We start from the raw sequence: 24,216 nt of genomic DNA, 5'->3' as shown, positions 1-24,216 counted from the left end.
AAATCATTAAAAATCTCCTGGCGCCGTTTGTAAACGTTATTTATGTCCTGCGCCCTTTTTTCCTGCTCGGCGCCCATTAAACGCTATTTATTATGAGAGTGAATGGCGGCGCCCTTTTTGTCCACTAGCGGCCTGCGCCCTTTTTTTCCGCTTCCGTTACTGCCTGTCATCATCCGTGAGACATGGAAGTGAGATATTTCTCAAGTATGATGATATCTGCTCCGTATTTTTAGCTATTTTAGAGCTATAAAGTAGTGAATAATATTTCTTGAATGCATCATTAATATCACCCGGATGAGTCAGGCAGTCCCCACAGGAGGTATTAATTACAGCTATTTGCACAGAAAGTTTCTCCTGGCCCACTAGATGCGCAAGTAATTTCCCTGTTTTGTCCCCTTGTTCAAATATTCTTATTTGCTTGGCGAATAACCCTTGTTTTGTGTGGTCAATTTGCTTGCTAGTAAGGGCTAAAACTAAAAGTGCATTTTGCCAGTCCTGGTAAGATTCCTCGGACCCAGTTTCAATGTATTATTATTATTATTTAGTATTTATATATAATAATAATTTATATAATGTACAACCGCTCTGTTTGTGCTGCTTTCTCCTCCAGTCTTTCCATAATTATTCTTTTTTTATTCTTCTCTGCAGCAATGCTGGAGATATATGCACCCCTAATAACCGCTTTATAAGCATCCCATGCGATAAGTGGTGATACCGGGTCATGAGATGTACTCCAATATTCTTTCATTCTGTCCATTACCATGTATTTCACTCTTGGTTCTTCCAACCAATGTGGAGATAATTTCCATACATAATCTGTATGTGAAATGCCAAAGTCTAATGTCAAGTATAAAGGGCAGTGATCCGAGATACCTCTAGGTAACAAGGATATGTCTTGGGTAAGGGATTGCAGAGCATTGGATGCATAAATTAGGTCAATCCGTGACAGAGTGTGGAAGGAGGCTGAGTGGCATGTGAAGCCAGGTATAGATTCCACCTCCACACATGTCAGGGAGTGCACCTGTGCCCAGTCTGAAAGGAATTGAGACTCAGAGATTCTTGGTTTTAAAGGAAAACTTAAGGCAACTATAAAAAATGAGATTTACTCACCTGGGGCTCCCCTCAGCCCCTAGCAGCCGATCGGTACCCTCGCAGCCCCGCTCAGATGCTCCCGCACCCGCCAGCGAACACTTCCGGTTTGGCCGTCACCGGCCGACAGGCATGGGAACGCGAGTGATTCTTCGCGTTCCCAGCCTGTATATCGCCCCCTATGCTGCTATTGCGGCAACTATAAAAAATGAGATTTACTCACCTGGGGCTCCCCTCAGCCCCTAGCAGCCGATCGGTGCCCTCGCAGCCCCGCTCAGATGCTCCCGCACCCGCCGGCGAACACTTCCGGTTTGGCCGTCACCGGCCGACAGGCATTGGAACGCGAGTGATTCTTCGCGTTCCCAGCCTGTATATCGCCCCCTATGCTGCTTTTGCGGCCAGCTGGTTGCAATAGCAGCATAGGGGGCGATATACAGGCTGGGAACGCGAAGAATCACTCGCGTTCCCATGCCTGTCGGCCGGTGACGGCCAAACCAGAAGTGTTCGCCGGCGGGTGCGGGAGCATCTGAGCGGGGCTGCGAGGGCACCGATCGGCTGCTAGGGGCTGAGGGGAACCCCAGGTGAGTAAATCTCATTTTTTATAGTTGCCTTAAGTTTTCCTTTAATGTATCTAATGAAGTCGAGGGTACCATGTTAAAATCCCCTAGAAACATCTTGCATGCAGTAGGATACTGGAGTGTAAGTTGTGCAATTTGGTGTAAAAGATCAGGAGATGCCGAAGGAGGATTATTAAGTCCTGTAAGGACAATCATTATATTGTGTATCTTAGCATAAATAATAACATAGAGACCCAAGTGATCTGATACCAGGTCAAGTAGTTGAAATGGGAGATTTTTCCTAATGAGGATGCTCACTCCTCTAGAGTATGTAGAATACGTAGAATTGTAATATGCCCCAACCCAGGGTTTCTTAAGTGCTAACACTCAACTTCCTTGGAGGTGTGTTTCAACCAGGACTACTATATGCGAAAATTAAAAATAAGCGACATTTTGAGGGAAGAACCTAGCCCGTGGACGTTTCATAATATGCATTGAACTGTTTCACGTTGGGGTGACATTGTTCATTTTTATGTATGATAACCAGGATTCTGTATATAGTAAGTATCTGCTTGGGAAAGCGGAGTGGAGCCAGCCCAGGTTAAGACGTGGAGACCCTCTGTACCTATTAACCCCCCCTGCCCCCCCCCCCCCCTTCCTAACAAACCCATTCCCTGTAGCCCACCCTGCTTCAACCTAACAAGGGGAAGCTTAGATCCCAACCCTAGGTGATTACCTATAACAAATTCACTAGTTGCTAAGCATAAAACTAGCTATAGGGCAGTGGAGGTAAATATAAAAGTCTATTTACAGAACAGTGGCTGCACTAAACTAAAGTAGACCACAATTAGGAGAGAAAAGAGAGGGGTGCCTGTATGCTTGGCCAGCTGCCCGGCCGCTCTCAGCAACTGAGGGTAGTAAATCTTTAGAGTAGTGGAATTATTTGTCCTATGTGGACTCCGGTACAGATATTAGTGTGTTATACAGTTGTGATGGGTACAACACAAATGGATAGATTCCTGTCATGCTCACCAGCAGGCATTATGTCTGGCGAGGCTTAGCTTAGTGCAGATGAACTCCCAAAGATGCAGACGCTCAGGATTTCAAAGCAAGTGATGTTTTATTCACAGTGAAGGTATATACATGGAGAAGCGTTGAATGTACATCATGTTCATGAAGTAACTTTGCAGGAGTAAACAAGATTCCAAATAGTTCAGAAACAAGCATGCAACCTTATGTTCAGGAAGCAGCTTTGCAGGAGTCAGGGCCGGCCTTAGGTTTCACAGCGCCCTGAGCAAAACCAGATTTTTCTGCCCCCCCCCCCTTCATCCTCTTCGCGCATGCGCGCACATGCACGCACACAAACACACACACACAGGCCTATATGCAATTCACCTTTTCTCCAGAGATATCACCTAGTACAGTGGTTCCCAACCTTTTTGACGTCGTGACACATCACACCAAATGCTTAGATCTCCGTGATATATTATATATGTATAATTGAAAAAATACTATTAATAACCATGAATGGATGGAAAGAATGCATTATCCTGAATATACTTAAAAATGAAGGCTACAACGTTTAAGGAATATTAATAAAAACAGTGGGACAGTTAGCCCCCTCTCCCCCTTTAGAAAAATAACACAGCACTGACAATGTGCACCATGCGTTATAGCCGCAGTGCGCCCAGCCCAAAAAATTGCCCTCAGACTCCGTATAGGTAGGTAGCCAGGTATAGGTGCCCCCAGTATAGGATCTCATGTGTTAGTGCCCTCAATATAGGTTGCCAAGCATAGGTGCCCTCAGTATAGGAAGTCAGATGAAGTTCTCCATCACCCCATAGGTAGGCAGGCATAGGTGCCTCCAGTATAGGTAGGCAAGTGTTGGTGCCCTCAGTATAGGTAGCCAGCTATAGGCGCCCCCTCGGAAGCCGGCGCCCTGAGCGACCGCTCTGGTCGCTCAGGTCAAAGGCCGGCTATGGCAGGAGTATTTACACAGACAGTGATAATAGCTACAAGTCCATAAGCAGGTATAAAGATATAACTCCAGGAACTCGGCATACAGGACAGGAGCAACACACGGTCATAACTCCACGAACTCAGCACACGGAACAGGAGCAAACACACAGGCTATGACTCCATGAACTCAGACATGAGCAGGCAGCAAAATTCTCTTGGCAAGGACAGGAACATAGGCAGAGGCTGCACAAGCACGGAGGACAATCAATGCGACAGCAAAGGCTGCTGGGAAGTCTGGATCTTAAGTACTCCACTAACAAGGCACTTACCTTGCAGGTGTTCAGACACTCCCATGCAATCTCACTGCAGTAAGACTGAGCCAAATGCAAGGCCAGTCCATAACCGCAGTGAGAAACAGAACTGGGAATCCTCACACACACATGCAATTCCATTGCAGCAATGTGCAAACAAAAAAAAATGCAAAGTCAGCCCATCACTGCAATGACAGGCAGAACTGAGTCCTCACAGACTTGCATACAATTCCATTGCAGTAATGTGCAGACTGAAACAAATGCAAAGTCAGCCCATCACTGCAATGACAGGCAGAACTGGGGATCCTTACAATTCCAAGTTGTAATAGTCATCATAAAAGCAGATTCTCTTTGGATATAATCATGTATCATTAACCAATAAAAACACATATGAGAAGTAGATAGTGTGGGGGTAGAGAGATGGATAGAAGGGAAAGTTGAGGGATTCAGTGACGGAAGACCCGTTGATACGAGTTCAGGGTATAGATCGGATGGATGTGGTGAGGCAAAGAATTAGAGAGGTAAAAGATAGATAGGCAAGTTAGGTAAGTTTAGAAAGAGAGAAGCTGTTGAGATATAGGGTATAACCCGTACCCCAAGAGCTGAAGAAGAAAAGATATTTCAGCTTACCAGGATCAGTAAACATAATAAAATGCGTATATATACATTCAAGGCACATGAGATAGATTACCAGCTATAGCAATATAACCCTTCACTTATCACCAACTTAAAAGTAAGAAAAGTTAGACACTGCCATCTAGTGGCAGCACAAAATTATAACGTACTATCAAACTTGAAACTGGTAATTCAATAGAAGTTAATAACTCCATCCAACTAGAGCAACAGTGTCTACACATATTTGGTAGTAAAAGTGAGGAAAGTTCAAAACTTGGAAAGAAGAACAAGTATACCACAGGCATATCTCCTTTTTGCAAAAAGGGATACTAGAAAATAACTCCTCTTGTGCAGAGTGCCTCAGAGCCAATTTTTCCTCTTTATCTGAATAGGTCAGCATATATGCAGATGATTCCAATCTTTTTTAGCATTGGAATGTGATCCATGTTGCACAGTTCCGCACCCAGATGCGAGGTAATAACATACAGGAAATGTTCAGGTACGTATCGGATAGGTATAGTTCCCGTATATATATAAAAAATAGTGATCAGGATACCTTAGGGGGTCAAGTCAGTAAAAGTATGATCCTATCTTCCCATACTGCGTGTTTATTTTTTAATATGGCTTTGCATCTGAGTTAGGGCTGGTTCAGACGGACGTTTGGAGGCGTCGCGTTCGTTGGCATCGCGGCGGTGATGCGTTCGGGCTTTCAGCAGCGTTCGCGTTGCGTTCGGATGCGGTCGCGTTTTTTCTTCCCCTAGGGGGACATTACCCGTCACGGTTAACCGCCCCTGGAAGCTACATGTAGCTTCCAGGGGCTCCTTGAACGCCAGAGAAAATCGGGACCCGAACGCTGCGTTCGTGTAAACGCGCATGAAAGCTTGGTACAAACGCTCCCATTCACTTGAATGGGAGTGTTTAACGCCAAGCCCTGAACGCTGGCAGTAAACGCTCTGCAAGCGTCCGTCTGAACCAGCCCTTAGGACAGGAAAAAGTACCAGTATAGAACATATAGCAGAGGGAGAGACTCCCAATGAGGCAAAAGAAAAAGGCACTCTTGGTATATAATTAAAGAGCTATTGTACCTGTGGAAAGGCGATGATAAAGATTGTTACCATTGTTGCCGTGTCATTATTGATTTTTGGGTAAGACTTCGATCCATTCCATAGCCGCTTCCGGAGAAGTAAAGAAGCTGATTTTTTCTCCGTCCTGTACGCGTAGACGAGCTGGGAACATCATAGAATATTGAATCTTTCTTTTCCTTAGCTATGTCTTGACTTGATCAAAGGATTTACTAGCCTTCTGCGTTTCTGCTGTGAAGTCTGGAAACAGCATAATCTTGGCGTTGTTGATGCGGAGTTCTCCCACCATGCGTGCCGCACCCAAGATGGCGTCACAGTCTCTAAAATTTAGGACCTTAAAAGTCAGAGGCCTAGGAAGGGAGCCCGGGGGGGCCCTGCTTTGCGGGCATACGGTGGGCTCTCTCTATCAGGAAGAATTTTGAGAATGTCTCTGGAGGTAAGAGTTGCTTCAGAAGCATTTCAACATAGGCTGGAATATCAGGCCCCTCAGTCCCTTCAGGGAGACCTAGGATGCATATATTTGATCTTCTATTACGATCTTCGGCATCCACAGCTCTAGCAGCCAGCGCCCGCAGTTGTTTTTGCATGGTCGGGATCTGCACTCTGTGTTGTTGCACAGTGTCCTCCACGGTAGACACTCTGCTTTCCATCTCCTTAACCCGCCCCTTTGTTTTAGAGAGTTCGTCAGCAATAATGCTGAAATGGGCATCTATGGAATCGATTTTTAGCGTTAGGGATGTTTGGCAACATTTTATGGCCTCCTTAAGATCAGTGATACTAGGTTGAGGAGAATCATCCTCTTGTTGCAGGGCCTCAGGATCCTTCTGCTTGTCCCCTTTACCTTTGGTGTTGGTTTTCTTGGGAGCTGGGGTCGCAGGCGGCTGGTCTGGAGACGAGGATCCCTCTTTTTTGTCCTTGTCTCTGCCTTTTCTCATCTCAGCACAGGTATATGAAGCGAAGCGCTCGTGGTGTCTTTGTTGCTGCGCTGGGCCTGCGGCCTGTGCTGGGTCGTATCTCGAGCAACCTGCGCCATCGGAGTCTCCCGACGGCGGGGAATACCACTCGTCCAGGGTGTTCTCTAAGTGCTTCCCCACCTGGTAGCAGTGGTTTTGCCGGAGTTCGGGACTGTAATGATCCGCTCAGCTGGCTGCACAGGCAGACAGCTGTTTGACCATTCCTTATGTCTGAGAGATGCAGGTCTCTGGAAAAGAGACCTGGCTTCATCTTGCAACTTTCAGAGTTGCTTTGCTGAGGGATTTGCATACATGCAAATTACCCAGCTGTCTTCTTTGAGGGCTGGCACTATAAAGACCTTCTGCTGACCAGAAGGCTTTGCTGGTCATAATGGTTTGTTAGAAACACTCCTGGAGTGTCAGCCATTGTTTATCTGTTAAAGTTTACCTTAGGCTAATTCTTGGAACTGTACTAGGCAGTTTCCTAGTGCAGTTAGATTGCATATCTGTTTTGTCTGTCTGTTGCGATTGTCCTGTCCCAGCGGTGGTCAACAGGAAATCGTTCTGTTTGTCTGTGTGCTAACCGGGGCAGCAGTTGCTACCGGTAGCCCCTTCTGATCTGTCTTGCTTGGATCGCACTAGTCTTGCGCTAGCGCTGTGTATCCTTCTGTTCTGTTTTCCTGGATCGCACTAGCCTCTAGCGGTAGTGCTGTGGATCCTTCTGAACTGTCTTGCCTGGATCGCACTAGCCTTGCGCTAGTGCTGTGGATCCTTCTGTTCTGTTTTCCTGGAGTATAGCTGGAGCAGCAGTTGCTACCATCTATCTCATCTGCCTGTCTTGCTTGGATCGCACTAGCCCCTAGCGGTAGCGGCTGTGGATCCTTCTGATCTGCAATTCTGTTTCTGTACCTGGATCGCACTCGCTCTGGCGGTAAGAGCAGTGGATCTTTCCTAGCTTATTCCTGTTTTCCGTTTGTCTGTCTTGTCTGATACGAACGCTTGCTGTAGGCTCGGTGAGGTAACCGTTAAGCAAGCGCTAGCGTTCTCTGTTTCGTGTTTGTCTGTCGGTGGTTAGTTAGGCGTGCTTGTCTCTGTTGTGCTTAACACGCGGAGACCGCACTGTAAACGCGTTCGCTGTTGCGAATGAGTGCGGTGTTCGTGTTTAGTTAGCGTTTGTTATTATCTTCTCTTTGAATGATTTGCTGTGCCTTTGCTACTCTTGTCCCCTGTCTTGCTTAAACCTTGTGTTACCTCTGGCAATCGCCTCTCTCGCGATTGCGTTCTTACTTTGTTTCTGCTGGTTGTGTGTTCATCGTCGCAGGGTGACGACTAGATTGGTGGACACACATACCCTCTGTCGCTTTGCTCTCTCTCTTTCAGGGCTATCTTGCCTTGCGTTTCTTCCCTTCATACAATTCCTGTCTGGCGTCTGTGGCAGGGCAGAGGATCTGTTCCTCTGCACTCCACAGCTCCATCTACCGACAGGAATTTCCCTCTACAGGTGCGTTGCACCTTTTGCTGGGTTCTCTCAAATTATACACTTGTGGAGGATTTCCGCAGTGTCAGCGCACGTCCTGTGCGCTGACCACGGAGAGAATTCCACAATCGTTACAGGGACCAGGAATGCCATATATTTAGGGTTTATTGGCGGCGGGCAGCGGAGCCATAAGAAGCGTGTCCGCTCAGAGTGCCATCCAGGCCACGCCCTCCAAGAGGAGATGGATAGTACGTCTGGATCCAACTTGTGCAGATGGCGTCTTTCATGCTGTCCAGCCTGTTGAGGGTCCCCCGTATTAAAAAAATCAAGGGGAATGAGCTGTACTGGGTGGCCACGCTACTAGACCCTCGGTATAGGCACAAAGTGGCGGACATGTTACCAACTCACCAGAAGGCAGAAAGGATGCAGCACATGCAGAATAAGCTGGCAACTATGCTTTACAATGCGTTTAAGGGTGATGTCACACCACAATGCAAACGTACCACTGCCAGTAATCCTCCTCCCTTGTCCACGCAGGCAAGGACAGGACGCTCCAGCGATCTCATGGTGATGTCAGACATGCGGACATTCTTTTGTACAATGCCTCGCCTTAGCCATTCCGTATCCACCCTCCACCAACGCCTGGACCGGCAGGTAGCCAACTACCTGGCCTTGAGTGTGGATGTAGACACTGTGAGCAGCGATGATGAACCCTTGGACTACTGGGTGCGCAGGCTTGACCTGTGGCCAGAGCTGTCCCAATTTGCCATCCAACTTCTGTCTTGCCCTGCCGCAAGCGTCCTGTCAGAAAGGACCTTCAGCACAGCTGGAGGCATTGTCACTGAGAAGAGAAGTCGCCTAAGTCACAAAAGTGTTCAGTACCTCACCTTTATCAAAATGAATGAGGCATGGATCCCGGAGGGCTACTGCCCACTTGAAGACTAAGTCAGTCCCCACACACAGCATCTCTGCCTGTAGGCCGCTTACCTTCTCCGCCACCACCAACAGGGTCCAGGACTCCAGGCGAATTCCTGAATTTTTTAGGCGCCTACTAGCAGCGGCCGCTATACTAATTTTTCTGGTACGTGTACATGGCTGCCTAATTTTTCTGGCTGCAGTGCAGCTGCAACAACAAAACAAAAGGCATGTACATGTGCCCATTCCCCTTCATGATCATTACCTTGCTGCGGTGAAGGGGCTTGAGTATCACAATGAAGCAATGACCGCCGGCTATATGAGTGTCTCGGAGGGGTGGCACACCAAAGATAATAAGGTCGTTCCTTCATTGTGGACAGACCAAATTTGATCAGCTGGACAGTCACTGTTGTTCTATCATTGAGCTACCACAGCCCGGCGACCATATGGGCTTGAACACCGCCACGGCCTGCACTCTCGCCATGGTGCGCACCAGTCCAGCACGGCCGTCACTACGCAAACAGCTGTTTGCGGTGCGTTACACAGTTAGTTTGGTGTGTCAGTGTGAAGCAGTACTCTAATTACACTCCCTGATTGATGTATACATATGCAAGATGTTTGAAAGCACTTTAGGCCTGTAATTTAGCATTCAATGTGATTTCTGCCCTTAAAATGCTGCTTTGCGTCAAATCCAGATTTTTTCCTGGGACTTTTGGTGTCTATCCCACTCATCCATGCCCCCCTCCAAGTGTTAGACCTCTTGAAACATCTTTTCTATCACTTTTGTGACCAGCATAATTTTTTCTAGTTTTGAAAATACGCCTCCCCATTGAAGTCTATGGTGGTTCGCGAACGTTCGCAAGTTCGCGAACGTTTGCAGAGGTTCTCCTAAAATCGGAGGTTCGGGCCATCTCTAGTCCAGTCACACCCCCATCCCCAAAGAAAACAACCTCCTCTATATCTATATAGTGCCTAGGACTCCCTTCCAGCAGGAGCCCATCACTAAAAGGCTTGAGGCCTGCACCCAGAGCCTCAGCCCACCATCACCAGGCCTCCAGCCAGAGTGTCAGCCCACCACCAGGCCTCCAGAAAGAGTCGAAGCTCACCACCACCTGGAAGCAAGCCAGAGACCACCACCACCAAGCTTCTCCCACCACCACCAGGCCTCCAGCCAGAGCCTTCTCCCGCCAGGCCTCCAGCCTCTGGCCACCACTACCAGGCCTCCAGCCAGAGCATCAGCCCACAACCACTAGTCTTCCAGCCAGAGTTTTAGCCCACCAGGACTCCAATCAGCCAGAGTCTCAGGCCTCCAGCTACCAGAAGCCCACCAGACCTCCAGCCAGAGACCACCATCAAGCCCCCAGCCAGCTGGAATCCTACTAGGCCTCCAAAAGCCTTCCATCCAGACTAAATCCCTACAGCGGATGAGGAATGGGGGTTCAACCTGTAGTGATGGATGGGGTTAAAGGTGCTAGAACATCTGTGCCTACAAGATCCTGAGATGTAAATCTGTCCCTGGCACTTTGTGGGAAACTGCAAACAGGAAACTGCTATAGGAGATATGCTACCTAATTGTTATGTGGGGATATGCTGCCTTATCATATATATAATTAATAATATATTTATTGTTATTATGATTATATTATTATGATGAGGATTATGATTATTATTATTTACACATTCCATGACACTGTTCAATGTAAGAAACCAGCATGGAGTACATAATAATACAGACAATGGTATACACCAAATATAGACACTGGTACAGAATATTCGCATTATAGAACACTCCATGGGGACAGAAAAAGTGGTTTACTATATCAGAAGTTTATTATATCAGAAATTGTCCTAGACATGGCCCAACATGCCCTGGTACATTCTTTGCTGCAAAAGACCAATTCTGTCTTCCCATTGGAGGAACAGTACAAGCACATTTGATGGACTACTATGTTAAAGCAGGAGGATTTGGCATACTATGACAGGGAAAAAAACACAAATATAGAGTAAATACTTGATCTACTTACATAACACATGTATTGTACTGTCCACATTTTGATTTCAGTGAATGTTATGTAGTAAATGAAGAGAATTCTGTTCCTGGTGGGAACCATGTCTTTTGCCCATCGTTTGAGGCTAAATACTGATGTCATTTCTTCCTTTAACTTTTTTTTCTTTTCTCCTCCAATCACTGAGTCACCTCAGTCTTGCTTGTAAACACCGGTGAGCTGAGGATCATGTTTCAGCTAGGCAGCAAGGCAGAGAAATAAAGGGAAGAGGAGGAATATATTATAGATAAAAAGAACCCATGCAACTGTTTGGCAATGGCTATTATACACACACATGTTTATTAACTTACATGTATGTTGGTATGTAAGTATGAATGTATGTATGTATTTATGCATGGCTAAGTACAGTATATATATCAGTATGACAATGTACAATACGAGTATAATTAAGGTCAAAATTACAACCGGAATTCCTATCCCACTTGTAATTTCGATTTTGAACATAATCAGAATTACAGAAGTTATGACCAAATTACCCGAAGTCTAAATCAGCCATTATGAACCCCACTACCCTGGATAAAAAAGACAAAGACAAACACTTATATCACGCTTTTCTCCTGGCGGACTCAAAGCGCCAGAGCTGCAGCCACTAGGATGCGCTCTATAGGCAGTAGCAGTGTTAGGGAGACTTGCCAAAGGTCTCCTACTGAATAGATGCTGGCTTACTGAACAGGCAGAGCCGAGATTCGAACCCTGGTCTCCCATGTCAGAGGCAGAGCCCTTAACCATTACACTATCCAGCCACTGGATAAGGTAGCCTCTACCCTAGTATAGATAGTCAGATTTGCCCTCAGGATTAGATAGCATCCCCCCAGTTATAGATAGCCTGATGCACCCCCAGTTTTAGGTAGCCAACCCCCAGTATAGATATGACAGATGTGCCCCCAGTAATAGGCAGTAGCCCGATGTGGATGCATTTAATGGCCATAGACGATAGAAGGTTCTTGCTAGAGCCGCAGACCCCCCCCCCCCCCCCCCGGAAAAAAAATGCAATTAAAGGACAATTAGACTGGCAGCACTTTCCACAAAATGCAATTTAAGATTTTGGTGAAGTTGCGTGGCGCAACGCTGTGAATTTGTCTTGTTGGGGGTCACATGATTGCCACACCGAAAAATGGGTGTAGCCACGGGCCAGAATGTGGGTGTGGCCGCGGGTGGAGACAAATTTACATGAACTTAGCAATGTGGGACATTAGATTAGGACAGTGGTGGCGAACCTTTTGGAGGCCGAGTGCCCAAACTGCAACCCAAAAGTCACTTATCTATCGCAAAGTGGCAACAGCAATTTAAACTGCATACGAACGTTTGAACTCATACATGAACATTATGGAAAATCCAAGTTGAAAATAAACTCTGAAGATAAACAATTTCATCCATCCTACTCCTGAAAAATGTATTTTTTTTTAGAACCTCCCAGTTTTATTTTCCGTTTTAAAAAATTAAAAAAAAAGGAGGTTTAATGCTATTGTCTCATGATGAGGATGATTCAGCTTTTCCATAGTCTCGCAGTTCGCAATCATGTGAGCCCCAACAAGACAAATTCAGCAATCATGAGGCCCCCAGCAAATCATGAGGCCCCCAACAAGACAAATTCAGCAATCATGAGGCCCCCAACAAGACACATTCAGCAATCATGAGGCCCCCAACAAGACAAATTTAGCAATCATGAGGCCCCCAACAAATCATGAGGCTCCCAACAAGACACATTCAGCAATCTTGCGGCCCCCAACAAGACAAATTCAGCAATCGTGATGCCCCCAACAAATCATGAGGCCCCCAACAAGACAAATTCAGCAATCATGAGGCCCCCAACACGACAAATTCAGCAGTCATGAGGCACATAAATAGACAGCATTTCCCATAAATAGGCAGAATGCCCCTTTAATATGGTAGACACCTCTCACCTGGCTTCTGAATTCTCTGCTGGCTGCTGTGCCTGGCTGGCCTGGCAATAGTGTTTTTGGCCAGATTGGTGATGATGTGTGGGCTGAAAGGCCTTGCGTTGCTGCTGTGGCCGGGCTGGCGGTGATGCAGTGGTGTGGCCGGATGAGGTAGTGACAGGTGCCCCCCCAGTTAGATAGTGACAGGTGCCCCCCCAGTTAGATAGTGACAGGTGTCCCCCCCAGTTAGATAGTGACAGGTGGCCCCCCCCAGTTAGATAGTGACAGGTGCCCCCCAGTTAGATAGTGACAGGTGTCCCCCCAGTTAGATAGTGACAGGTGCCCCCCAGTTAGATAGTGACAGGTGCCCCCCCAGTTAGATAGTGATAGGTGCCCCCCCCCAGTTAGATAGTGACAGGTGTCCCCCCAGTTAGATAGTGACAGGTGTCCCCCCAGTGAGATAGTGACAGGTTTCCCCCCATTTAGATAGTGACAGGTGCCGCCCCAGTTAGATAGTGACAGGTGCCGCCCCAGTTAGATAGTGACAGGTGCCCCCCCAGTTAGATAGTGACAGGTGCCCCCCCAGTTAGATAGTGACGGGTGTCCCCCCAGCTAGATAGTGACAGGTGCCCCCCCAGTTAGTGACAGGTGTTCCCCCAGTTAGATAGCGAGGTGTCCAGTGCCTCGCCCGTTACCTCTGATCCCCTGTTGTGTCCCCGCTGCCGCTGCTTCACAGCTCAGACCTCACAGATTGCGGCGACTGAAGCAAGCAGAGCGTGGCAGAACGTCACATGCGGAAGTGACTAATGCAAGATCTGGACTACATGACAAACACAGAGCAGTGGGTAATAGGAATTTGATTTTGTGACTGTCAATCCCTCTTCAATTAGGCATTAAGTGAAGGGGAAGGGGGGGGGGGAGGGGGGTAAAGTTAGACCCAACATTGGAGGGTTAAGTATTTGGTTTAGAGTAGTATATAGTAAAATACTGGTAACTTCAATTACTGATATTTTACTATTTGCGGCTTCTCCCTGCACCCAGCTCGGAGGGCGGCCCGCGGAGAGGAAGGGAGGGAGAGGTCGGGCTGCCCTCTCTGCGGCTGACTTCCCCCTCCATACTGGGGGGCAGCTACCTATCTAACCTATATTGGCGGGCACCTACCTAATCTAACCACACTGGGGGGGCACCTACCTAATCTAACCACACTGGGGGGCACCTACCTAATCTAACCACACTGGGGGGCACCTACCTAATCTAACCTATACTGGAGGGCTCCTACCTATCTAACCTGTATTGGGGGCACCTACCTACCTAGACTATACTGGTGGCAACTATACTGGCTACCTATATTGGAGGCACCTACCTAACTAACCTATACTGGGGGCACCTACCCATCTAACCTATGCTGGGGGCAACTATTCTGACTCCCTATATTAGAGGCACCCACCTAGCTAACCTGTACTGGGGGCACCTACCTAACCTATACCGGGGCACCTGCCTATCTAACCTATACTGGGGGCAACTATACCGGCTACCTATACTGGAGGCACCTACCTGGCTAACCTATACTGGGGGCAACTATACTGGGGCACCTATGCCTGGCTACCTATACTATGCCTGGCTACCCATACTGGGATGGGACCTATAGCTGGCCACCTATACTGAGTGCAACTAGACCTGACTAACCTATACTGCGGGCATGTATACCTGGCTCAGCCGGGGGGAGGGGGGGGGGTGCAATTTTGACACCCTCGCCCTGGGTGCATTTTAGCCTAGAAACTGCCCTGATGGCAATGGAACCGTTTCCATTGCATGCGGAGCGATTTGAGAATCTGCAGCATGCTGCATATTCTCACTAGTGTTGGGCGAACAGTGTTCGCCACTGTTCGGGTTCTGCAGAACATCGCCCTGTTCGGGTGATGTTCGAGTTCGGCCGAACACCTGATGGTGTTCGGCCAAACTGTTCGGCCATATGGCCGAACTAAGAGCGCATGGCTGAACGTTACCCGAACGTTCGGCTAGCGCTGTGATTGGCCGAACGGGTCACGTGTAATGTTGGGCGAACATCTAGATGTTCGGGTTCGGGCCGAACATGGCCGCGATGTTCGGGTGTTCGAGCCGAACTCCAAACATAATGGAAGTCAATGGGGACCCGAACTTTCGTGCTTTGTAAAGCCTCCTTACATGCTACATACCCCAAATTTACAGGGTATGTGCACATTGGAAGTGGGTACAAGAGGGAAAAAAAATTAGCAAAAAGAGCTTATAGTTTTTGAGAAAATCGATTTTAAAGTTTCAAAGGGAAAACTGTCTTTTAAATGCGGGAAATGTCTGTTTTCTTTGCACAGGTAACATGCTTTTTGTCGGCATGCAGTCATAAATGTAATACATATAAGAGGTTCCAGGAAAAGGGACCGGTAACGCTAACCCAGCAGCAGCACACGTGATGGAACAGGAGGAGGGTGGCGCAGGAGGAGAAGGCCACGCTTTGAGACACAACAACCCAGGCCTTGCATGAGGACAAGAAGCGTGCGGATAGCAATTTGCATTTTGTCGCCATGCAGTCATAAATGTAATACAGATGAGAGGTTCAATAAACAGGGACCGGCAACGCTAACCCATCGCAGATGTTCATTGTTCATGTTACTTGGTTGGGGTCCGGGAGTGTTGCGTAGTCGTTTCCAATCCAGGATTGATTCATTTTAATTTGAGTCAGACGGTCTGCATTTTCTGTGAAGAGGCGGATACGCCGATCTGTGACGATGCCTCCGGCAGCACTGAAACAGCGTTCCGACATAACGCTGGCTGCCGGGTAAGCCAGCACCTCTATTGCGTACATTGCCAGTTTGTGCCAGGTGTCTAGCTTCGATACCCAATAGTTGAAGGGTGCAGATGGATTGTTCAACACAGCTATGCCATCTGACATGTAGTCCTTGACCATCTTCTCCAGGCGATCGGTGTTGGAGGTGGATCTGCACGCTTGCTGTTCTGTGTGCTGCTGCATGGGTGTCAGAAAATTTTCCCACTCCAAGGACACTGCCGATACCATTCCCTTTTGGGCACTAGCTGCGGCTTGTGTTGTTTGCTGCCCTCCTGGTCGTCCTGGGTTTGCGGAAGTCAGTCTGTCGGCGTACAACTGGCTAGAGGAGGGGGAGGATGTCAATCTCCTCTCTAAAGTCTCCACAAGGGCCTGCTGGTATTCTTCCATTTTGACCTGTCTGACTCTTTCTTCAAGCAGTTTTGGAACATTGTGTTTGTACCGTGGATCCAGAAGGGTATAAACCCAGTAATTGGTGTTGTCCAGAATGCACACAATGCATGGGTCGCGTTCAATGCAGTCCTAGGCCGAAGAGGTCATAGCCTAGGGTCACAAAAACCTGTTTATTTGGGCAATTTCAATGGTAGTGATGCTGACGTACATAAATCTCAGCCATGGCCGTTAGCAACGTCTGAATTTCACGAAATGTCTCATGCAGGTAGAAGACATATTGTTAGACTTGGATTCCAAAGATGGGGTCCCTACATCTCTGCAAACCAGAGTTACAGGGGTCCAAAATTGGTAAAATCCCCCATAGGCTTTCATTGCCTCCCTATTTCACTTTCCAAAATCTCACATCTTTTCAAAGGGCAATTGCTCAGCAGTGGCAAATTTTCTAGCATTGTAGGGACCCTTAGGGGGAACATGACTGGTGAGTTTCGGGGCCCTAGGCCAAAGAGGTCATAGCCTAGGGTCACAAAAACCTGTTTATTTGGGCAATTTCAATGGTAGTGATGCTGACGTACATAAATCTCAGCCATGGCCGTTAGCAACGTCTGAATTTCACGAAATGTCTCATGCAGGTAGAAGACATATTGTTAGACTTGGATTCCAAAGATGGGGTCTCTACATCTCTGCAAACCAGAGTTAAAGGGCTCCAAAATTGGTAAAATCCCCCATAGGCTTTCATTGGGCCTACTATTTACCGTTCCAAAATCTCACACCATTTCAAAGGGCAATGGCTCAGCAGTGGCAAAACTCACCAGTCATGATCTCCCTAAGAGTCCCTACAATGCTAGAAAATTTGGTACTGCTGAGCCATTGCCCTTTGAAAAGATGTGAGATTTTGGAAAGTGAAATAGGGAGGCAATGAAAGCCTATGGGGGATTTTACCAATTTTGCACCCCTGTAACTCTGGTTTGCAGAGATGTAGGGACCCCATCTTTGGAATCCAAGTCTAACAATATGTCTTCTACCTGCATGAGACATTTTGTGAAATTCAGACGTTGCTAACGGCCATGGCTGAGATGTATGTACGTCAGCATCACTACCATTGAAATTGCCCAAATAAACAGGTTTTTGTGACCCTAGGCTATGACCTCTTCGGCCTAGGACTGCATGGAACGCGACCCACGCATTGTGCGCATTCTGGACAACACCAATTACTGGGTTTATACCCTTCTGGATCCACGGTACAAACACAATGTTCCAAAACTGCTTGATGAAAGAGTCAGACAGGTCAAAATGGAAGAATATCAGCAGGCCCTTGTGGAGACTTTAGAGAGGAGATTGACATCCTCCCCCTCCTCTAGCCAGTTGTACGCCGACAGACTGACTTCCGCAAACCCAGGACGACCAGGATGGCAGCAAACAACACAAGCCGCAGCTAGTGCCCAAAAGGGAATGGTATCGGCAGTGTCCTTGGAGTGGGAAAATTTTCTGACACCCATGCAGTAGCACACAGAACAGCAAGCGTGCAGATCCACCTCCAACACCGATCGCCTGGAGAAGATGGTCAAGGACTACATGTCAGATGGCATAGCTGTGTTGAACAATCCATCTGCACCCTTCAACTATTGGGTATCGAAGCTAGACACCTGGCACAAACTGGCAATGTACGCAATAGAGGTGCTGGCTTGCCCGGCAGCCAGCGTTATGTCGGAACGCTGTTTCAGTGCTGCCGGAGGCATCGTCACAGATCGGCGTATCCGCCTCTCCACAGAAAATGCAGACCGTCTGACTCAAATTAAAATGAATCAATCCTGGATTGGAAACGACTACGCAACACTCCCGGACCCCAACCAAGTAACATGAACAATGAACATCTGCGATGGGTTAGCGTTGCTGGTCCCTGTTTATTGAACCTCTCATCTGTATTACATTTATGACTGCATGGCGACAAAATGCAAATTGCTATCCGCACGCTTCTTGTCCTCATGCAAGGCCTGGGTTTTTGTGTCTCAAAGCGTGGCCTTCTCCTCCTGCGCCACCCTCCTCCTGTTCCATCACGTGTGCTGCTGCTGGGTTAGCGTTACCGGTCCCTTTTCCTGGAACCTCTTATATGTATTACATTTATGACTGCATGCCGACAAAAAGCATGTTACCTGTGCAAAGAAAACAGACATTTCCCGCATTTAAAAGACAGTTTTCCCTTTGAAACTTTAAAATCGATTTTCTCAAAAACTATAAGCTCTTTTTGCTAATTTTTTTTTCCTCTTGTACCCACTCCCAATGTGCACATACCCTGTAAATTTGGGGTATGTAGCATGTAAGGAGGCTTTACAAAGCACGAAAGTTCGGGTCCCCATTGTGATGAGCCTAAATTTTCGAAATTTCGAACTGCTTTTATTACGAATGCGAAATTTAACATTACGACCCAAATTCGTAATTTCGTAATTAATTTTCAAATCGTAATTTACAATTTCGTAATCGAAATTTCACTCCCGTAATGACGAATTTCGTGTCTCCAACTGAAATTTTACTTTTTCAGGTTTGTAAGGGTTTCTATCCCTCTAGATGCCTAAAATGAATAACCAATCCTCCTCCTCCTCCCTCTCTCTCTCTCTCTCTCTCCAGAGATCTGTAGTATTTCAAAACCATACTCACATTCATGACATGTCCAGGGATCAAACCCAGGCCAACCACATGGAAGACAGCTATGCTCACCACCATACCACCAAACACACACTAAATAGACTGCTAACCTAAATCTTACTTGTAGACAGTCATATGAGACACATGCTGGGTGCAGGGCTTTGTGATTGGACCATGGACCATGCGATAGAGTGAGGTGCAAAAATGAAATCATGCCTAGCAGAGGATGGTTTCACAATGCTAAATGCTAGGCTGGCTGTGGTGCAATTGGTTAGTGCGTCTGGCTGGTAATAGCAAGGTTACAGGTTCGATTCCATCCAGGCATGTCTTTTCCTTTTGCGTTCAACAGTTGTCCAAACAGAGCCAACAGAGCCCCAGATAGCCATGTAGAGTTAGGTCACAGCTAGCCTGGCTGTGGTGCAATTGGTTAGTGTGTCTGGCTGGTAACAGCAAGGTTACAGGTTCGATTCCATCCAGGCATGTCTTTTCCTGTTGAGTTCAACAGTTGTCCAAACACCGAGCACAAAGTTTTGCATGCGTAAAGTTTTACGCACGCAAAATACCCCATGGGGTTCAATGGCGCAGCGCGCGCACGCAAAAGGAAAAGACATGCCTGGATGGAATCAAACCTGTAACCTTGCTGTTACCAGCCAGACACACTAACCAATTGCACCACAGCCAGGCTAGCTGTGACCTAACTCTACATGGCTATCTGGGGCTCTGTTGGCTCTGTTTGGACAACTGTTGAACGCAAAAGGAAAAGACATGCCTGGATGGAATCAAACCTGTAACCTTGCTGTTACCAGCCAGACACACTAACCAATTGCACCACAGCCAGGCTAGCTGTGACCTAACTCTACATGGCTATCTGGGGCTCTGTTGGCTCTGTTTGGACAACTGTTGAACGCAAAAGGAAAAGACATGCCTGGATGGAATCAAACCTGTAACCTTGCTGTTACCAGCCAGACACACTAACCAATTGCACCACAGCCAGGCTAGCTGTGACCTAACTCTACATGGCTATCTGGGGCTCTGTTGGCTCTGTTTGGACAACTGTTGAACGCAAAAGGAAAAGACATGCCTGGATGGAATTGAACCTGTAACCTTGCTGTTACCAGCCAGACACACTAACCAATTGCACCACAGCCAGCCTAGCATTTAGCACTGTGAAACCATCCTCTGCTAGGCATGATTTCATTTTTGCACCTCACTCTATCGCATGGTCCAATCACAAAGCCCTGCACCCAGCATGTGTCTCATATGACTGTCTACAAGTAAGATTTAGGTTAGCAGTCTATTTAGTGTGAGAGAGAGAGAGAGAGAGAGAGAGAGAGAGAGAGAGAGAGAGAGAGAGAGAGAGAGAGAGAGAGAGAGAGAGAGAGAGAGAGAGAGAGAGAGAGAGAGAGAGAGAGAGAGAGAGAGAGAGAGAGAGAGGGAGAGGGAGAGAGAGGGGGAGGGAGAGAGAGGGGGAGGGAGAGAGAGAGAGAGAGGGGGAGAGAGGGGGAGAGAGGGGGAGAGAGGGGGAGAGGAGGAGGAGTTGGTTGGTTATTCATTTTAGGCATCTAGAGGGATAGAAACCTTTGCAAACTTTAAAATACTAAATTTCGTAATCGTAATTACGAAAATTTGCGTAATTTGCGAAAATTACGAAATTTCGATTACTGCTAAAATCGTAATTGTAGTAATTTCTCGAAATTTCGGAAATTCGTAATTAGGTCATTACGCTCATCCCTAGGTCCCCATTGACTTTCATTATGTTCGGAGTTCGGCTCGAACACCCGAACATCGCGGCCATGTTCGGCCTGTTCGGCCCGAACCCGAACATCTAGATGTTAGCCCAACACTAATTCTCACACAGCCACATCCGCCCGCTGCCCCCTCCATACACGTCTGCATCTCCCGATGTGGAAGTAACACGACCGGCATCGGAAGTGATGCAATGCGGTGAGGTAGCCGCATTCGCATCCCTGTCCCAATGGAAAAGGGCCCTTATTTATATAATTTTATCCATGTATTTTTTAAATTATCTAATTTTGACTGCTTGTTTTCACAGGTAAAAAATGTGACAGACCTTATATACCGAATGGAAACATTTCTTATTGGACAAATTATTTTCCTAAGAATGTGGGTGGATATTTTGACTACTATTGTGATGATGGATATACAACTGTTAACAGAGATAGAAGTGCAAGAGTGCATTGTGATCCAAATGGATGGAGAGAGGAGCCAAGATGTTATAGTAAGTTTAACTTCCACAAAACAAAAATGACTACATTGCATTTTTGTTCTCGCTCCCCCTATCAGTGCCACTTTTGTTCCTCCCCTCCTTTTTTGTAACAACCCTTTTCCTCCTGTGACAGCAACTTACCTGCAACACTTTGTGCCTTATTCTTGAGTCCCACATTTATCCTCCTAATGTTTTATGCAATTGTTAGTAAAAGCTCATTAATCAGCAATGCATTAAATTTTGTGCATTGTGCATCTGTACTTTTTGCAAACATAATGCAAATATCTGGCTGGCTTAGTCCAGGAGCTCCATGGTACCAGGAAAGTGGGAGTTGCTTCTGAAGCAAAGAGTAGGTCACCTAAATCAATCCATCTGTAGAGATGGCCTGAACCTCAGATTTTAGGTTCGCAAACTTCTGCAAAAGGTTCGGTTCGCGCGAACTTCCGCGAACCGCAATAGACTTCAATGGGGAGGCGAACTTTAAAAACTAGAAAAAATTATGCTGGCCACAAAAGTGACGGAAAAAATGTTTCAAGGGGTCTAACACCTAGAGGGGGGCATGGATGAGTGGGATAGACGCCAAAAGTCCTGGGGAAAAATCTGGATTTGACGCAAAGCAGCGTTTTAAGGGCAGAAATCACATAGGGCTTGATTCACAAAGCGGTGCTAACCTAGTTAGAACGCCTAAAGGGCTTGATTCACAAAGCGGTGATAACTCAGTTATCACGCCTAAAAGACTTTAGGCGTGATAAGCGGTGCAAAGCTGAGTTATCACCGATTTGTGCTGCTCTTCGCGCGAAGCTTCCGCGCGCAAAGTTTTGCGCGCGTAGCGCACCGCGCTGCGCGCGCAAAGTCCCATAGGGCTCAATGAACGCTGCGCGCGAAGCACGGCACACTGCGCACGCAGCGCGGTGCGCTACGCGCGCAAAACTTTGCGCGCGGGAGATCGCGCGAGTTTCTTCTTATCACTCCTTAACTGAGTTTAGGCGTGATAAAGGGCTTTTCACAGGCGTGCAAACACTTTGCACCGCTTTGTGAATCAAGCCCAAAGACTTCTGGGCGTGATAAGCATTGCACTAAGTAGGTTAGCACCGCTTTGTGGGAAAAACTATTTTGCCCGCGCAAAGTCCGGTGCGCGCGAAACGTTGCATAGGGTTTAATGGCGTTGCGCGTGTAAAACTTTCCGCGCGAGTTTATTTTATCATGCCCAAACTGAGTTTAGGTGTGATAATGGGCTTTTCACCAGCGTGCTAACAGTTAGCACGGCTTTGTGAATCAAGCCCATTGAATGCTAAATTGCAGGACTAAAGTGCTTTCAAACATCTTGCATGTGTATACATCAATCAGGGAGTGTAATTAGAGTACTGCTTCACACTGACACACCAAACTCACTGTGTAACAGCTGTTTGCATAGTGACGGCCATGCTGGACTGGTGCGCACCATGGTGAGAGTGGAAGCCGTGGCGGTGTTCAAGCCCATATGGTCGCCAGGCTGTGGTAGCTCAATGATAGAACAACAGTGACTGTCCAGCTGATCAAATTTGGTCTGTCCACAATGAGGCAACGACCTTATTATCTTTGGTGTGCCACCCCTCCGAGACATTCATACAGCCGGCGGTCATTGCTTTATTGTGATACGCAAGCCCCTTCACCGCGGCAAGGTAATGATCACAAAGGGGAATGGGCACATGTACATGCCTTTTGTTTTGTTGTTGCAGCTGCACTGCAGCCAGAAAAATTAAGCAGGCATGTACACGCAAATAAAAAGAAGTAATGTGGTTCCACCCCTATTAATTATGTTCAACAGTACAATGTACACACGCAGGCGGGGTTTTTTATGAACCCAAAAGTTCTCTTTTATTCTTCAATTTTTCTCTTCAGAACGTAGGTGATACGTGCAGATACAACATCAGACCTTCACATACAATTGCCTAGGCAATTGTATGTGAAGGTCTGATGTTGTATCTGCACGTATCACCTACGTTCTGAAGAGAAAAATTGAAGAATAAAAGAGAACTTTTGGGTTCATAAAAAACCCCGCCTGCGTGTGTACATTGTACTGTTGAGGCATGTACACGCACCAGAAAAATTTGTATCATGTCCGCTGCTAGCAGCGGGCTTCAAAATTCAGAAATTCGCCTGGAGTCCTGGACCCTGTTGGTGGTGGCGGAGAAGGCAAGCTGCCTGCAGGCAGAGATGCTGTGTGTGGGGACTGACTTAGTCTTCGGGTGGGCAGTAGCCCTCCGGGATCCATGCCTCATTCATTTTGATAAAGGTGAGGTACTGAACACTTTTGTGACCTAGGCGACTTCTCTTCTCAGTGACAATGCCTCCAGCTGCACTGAAGGTCCTTTCTGACAGGACGCTTGAGGCAGGGCAAGACAGAAGTTGGATGGGACCAGCTCTGGCCACAGGTCAAGCCTGCGCACCCAGTAGTCCAAGGGTTCATCATCGCTGCTCACAGTGTCTACATCCACACTTAAGGCTAGTCGGCTACCTGCTGGTCCAGGCGTTGGTGGAGGGTGGATCCGGAAGCACTAAGGCGAGGCGTTGGACTAAAAAATGTCCGCATGTCCGACATCACCATGAGATCACTGGAGCATCCTGTCCTTGCCTGCGTGGACCTGGGAGAAGGATTACTGGCAGTGGTATCTTTATTGCGTTGTGCTGTGACATCACCCTTAAACACATTGTAAAGCATAGTTGCCAGCTTGTTCTGTAAGTGCTGCATTCTTTCTGCCTTCTAGTGATTTGGAAACATCTTCGCCACTTTGTGCCTATACCAGGCATGGGCAAACTTGGCCCTCCAGCTGTTAAGGAACTACAAGTCTCACAATGCATTTGCCTTTATGAGTCATGACTGTGGCTGTAAGACTACTGCAATTCATTGTCGGACTTGTAGTTCAACAGCTGGAGGGCCAAGTTTGCCCATGCCTGGCCTATACCAACTGTCTAGTAGCGTGGCCACCCAGTACAGCTCATTCCCCTTGAGTTTTTTTATACGGGGTCCCTCAACAGGCTGGACAGCATGAAAGATGCAATCTGCACAAAGTTGGATGCAGATGTACTATCCATCTCCTCTTGCTCTTCCTCAGTGATGTCAGCTAAGTTCTCCTTCTCCCCCGAGCCACGAACAATACCACGGGAAAGTTAAGCAGCGCAAGCCCCCTGCGACACTTGCTGCGGTTGTTCTTCCGCCACTGCCTCCTCCTCCTCCACAGAAACACATTCCTC

General features: G+C 47.3%; 1 protein-coding gene across 2 annotated transcripts in view; it reads left to right on the top strand.

The window, feature by feature from the left end:
• Positions 1-24,216, top strand: part of LOC137521184 (coagulation factor XIII B chain-like) — a 701,298-nt gene that overhangs the window by 135,855 nt on the left and 541,227 nt on the right. The window contains exon 4 of one of the 2 annotated variants that reach the window (XM_068240111.1): positions 20,809-20,994. The exons of the other annotated variant lie outside the window; for it this stretch is intronic. Within the exon in view, the coding sequence (XP_068096212.1) occupies positions 20,809-20,994 (186 nt within the window). The remainder of the gene's footprint in view (positions 1-20,808; positions 20,995-24,216) is intronic. 2 annotated transcript variants of the gene reach the window in all.

The sequence above is a fragment of the Hyperolius riggenbachi genome, chromosome 6 (assembly GCF_040937935.1).
Source record: "Hyperolius riggenbachi isolate aHypRig1 chromosome 6, aHypRig1.pri, whole genome shotgun sequence".
Taxonomy (NCBI): Eukaryota; Metazoa; Chordata; class Amphibia; order Anura; family Hyperoliidae; genus Hyperolius; species Hyperolius riggenbachi.
Note: the sequence above shows the minus strand (reverse complement) of the source record. Positions and strands in the feature narration are given on the sequence as shown.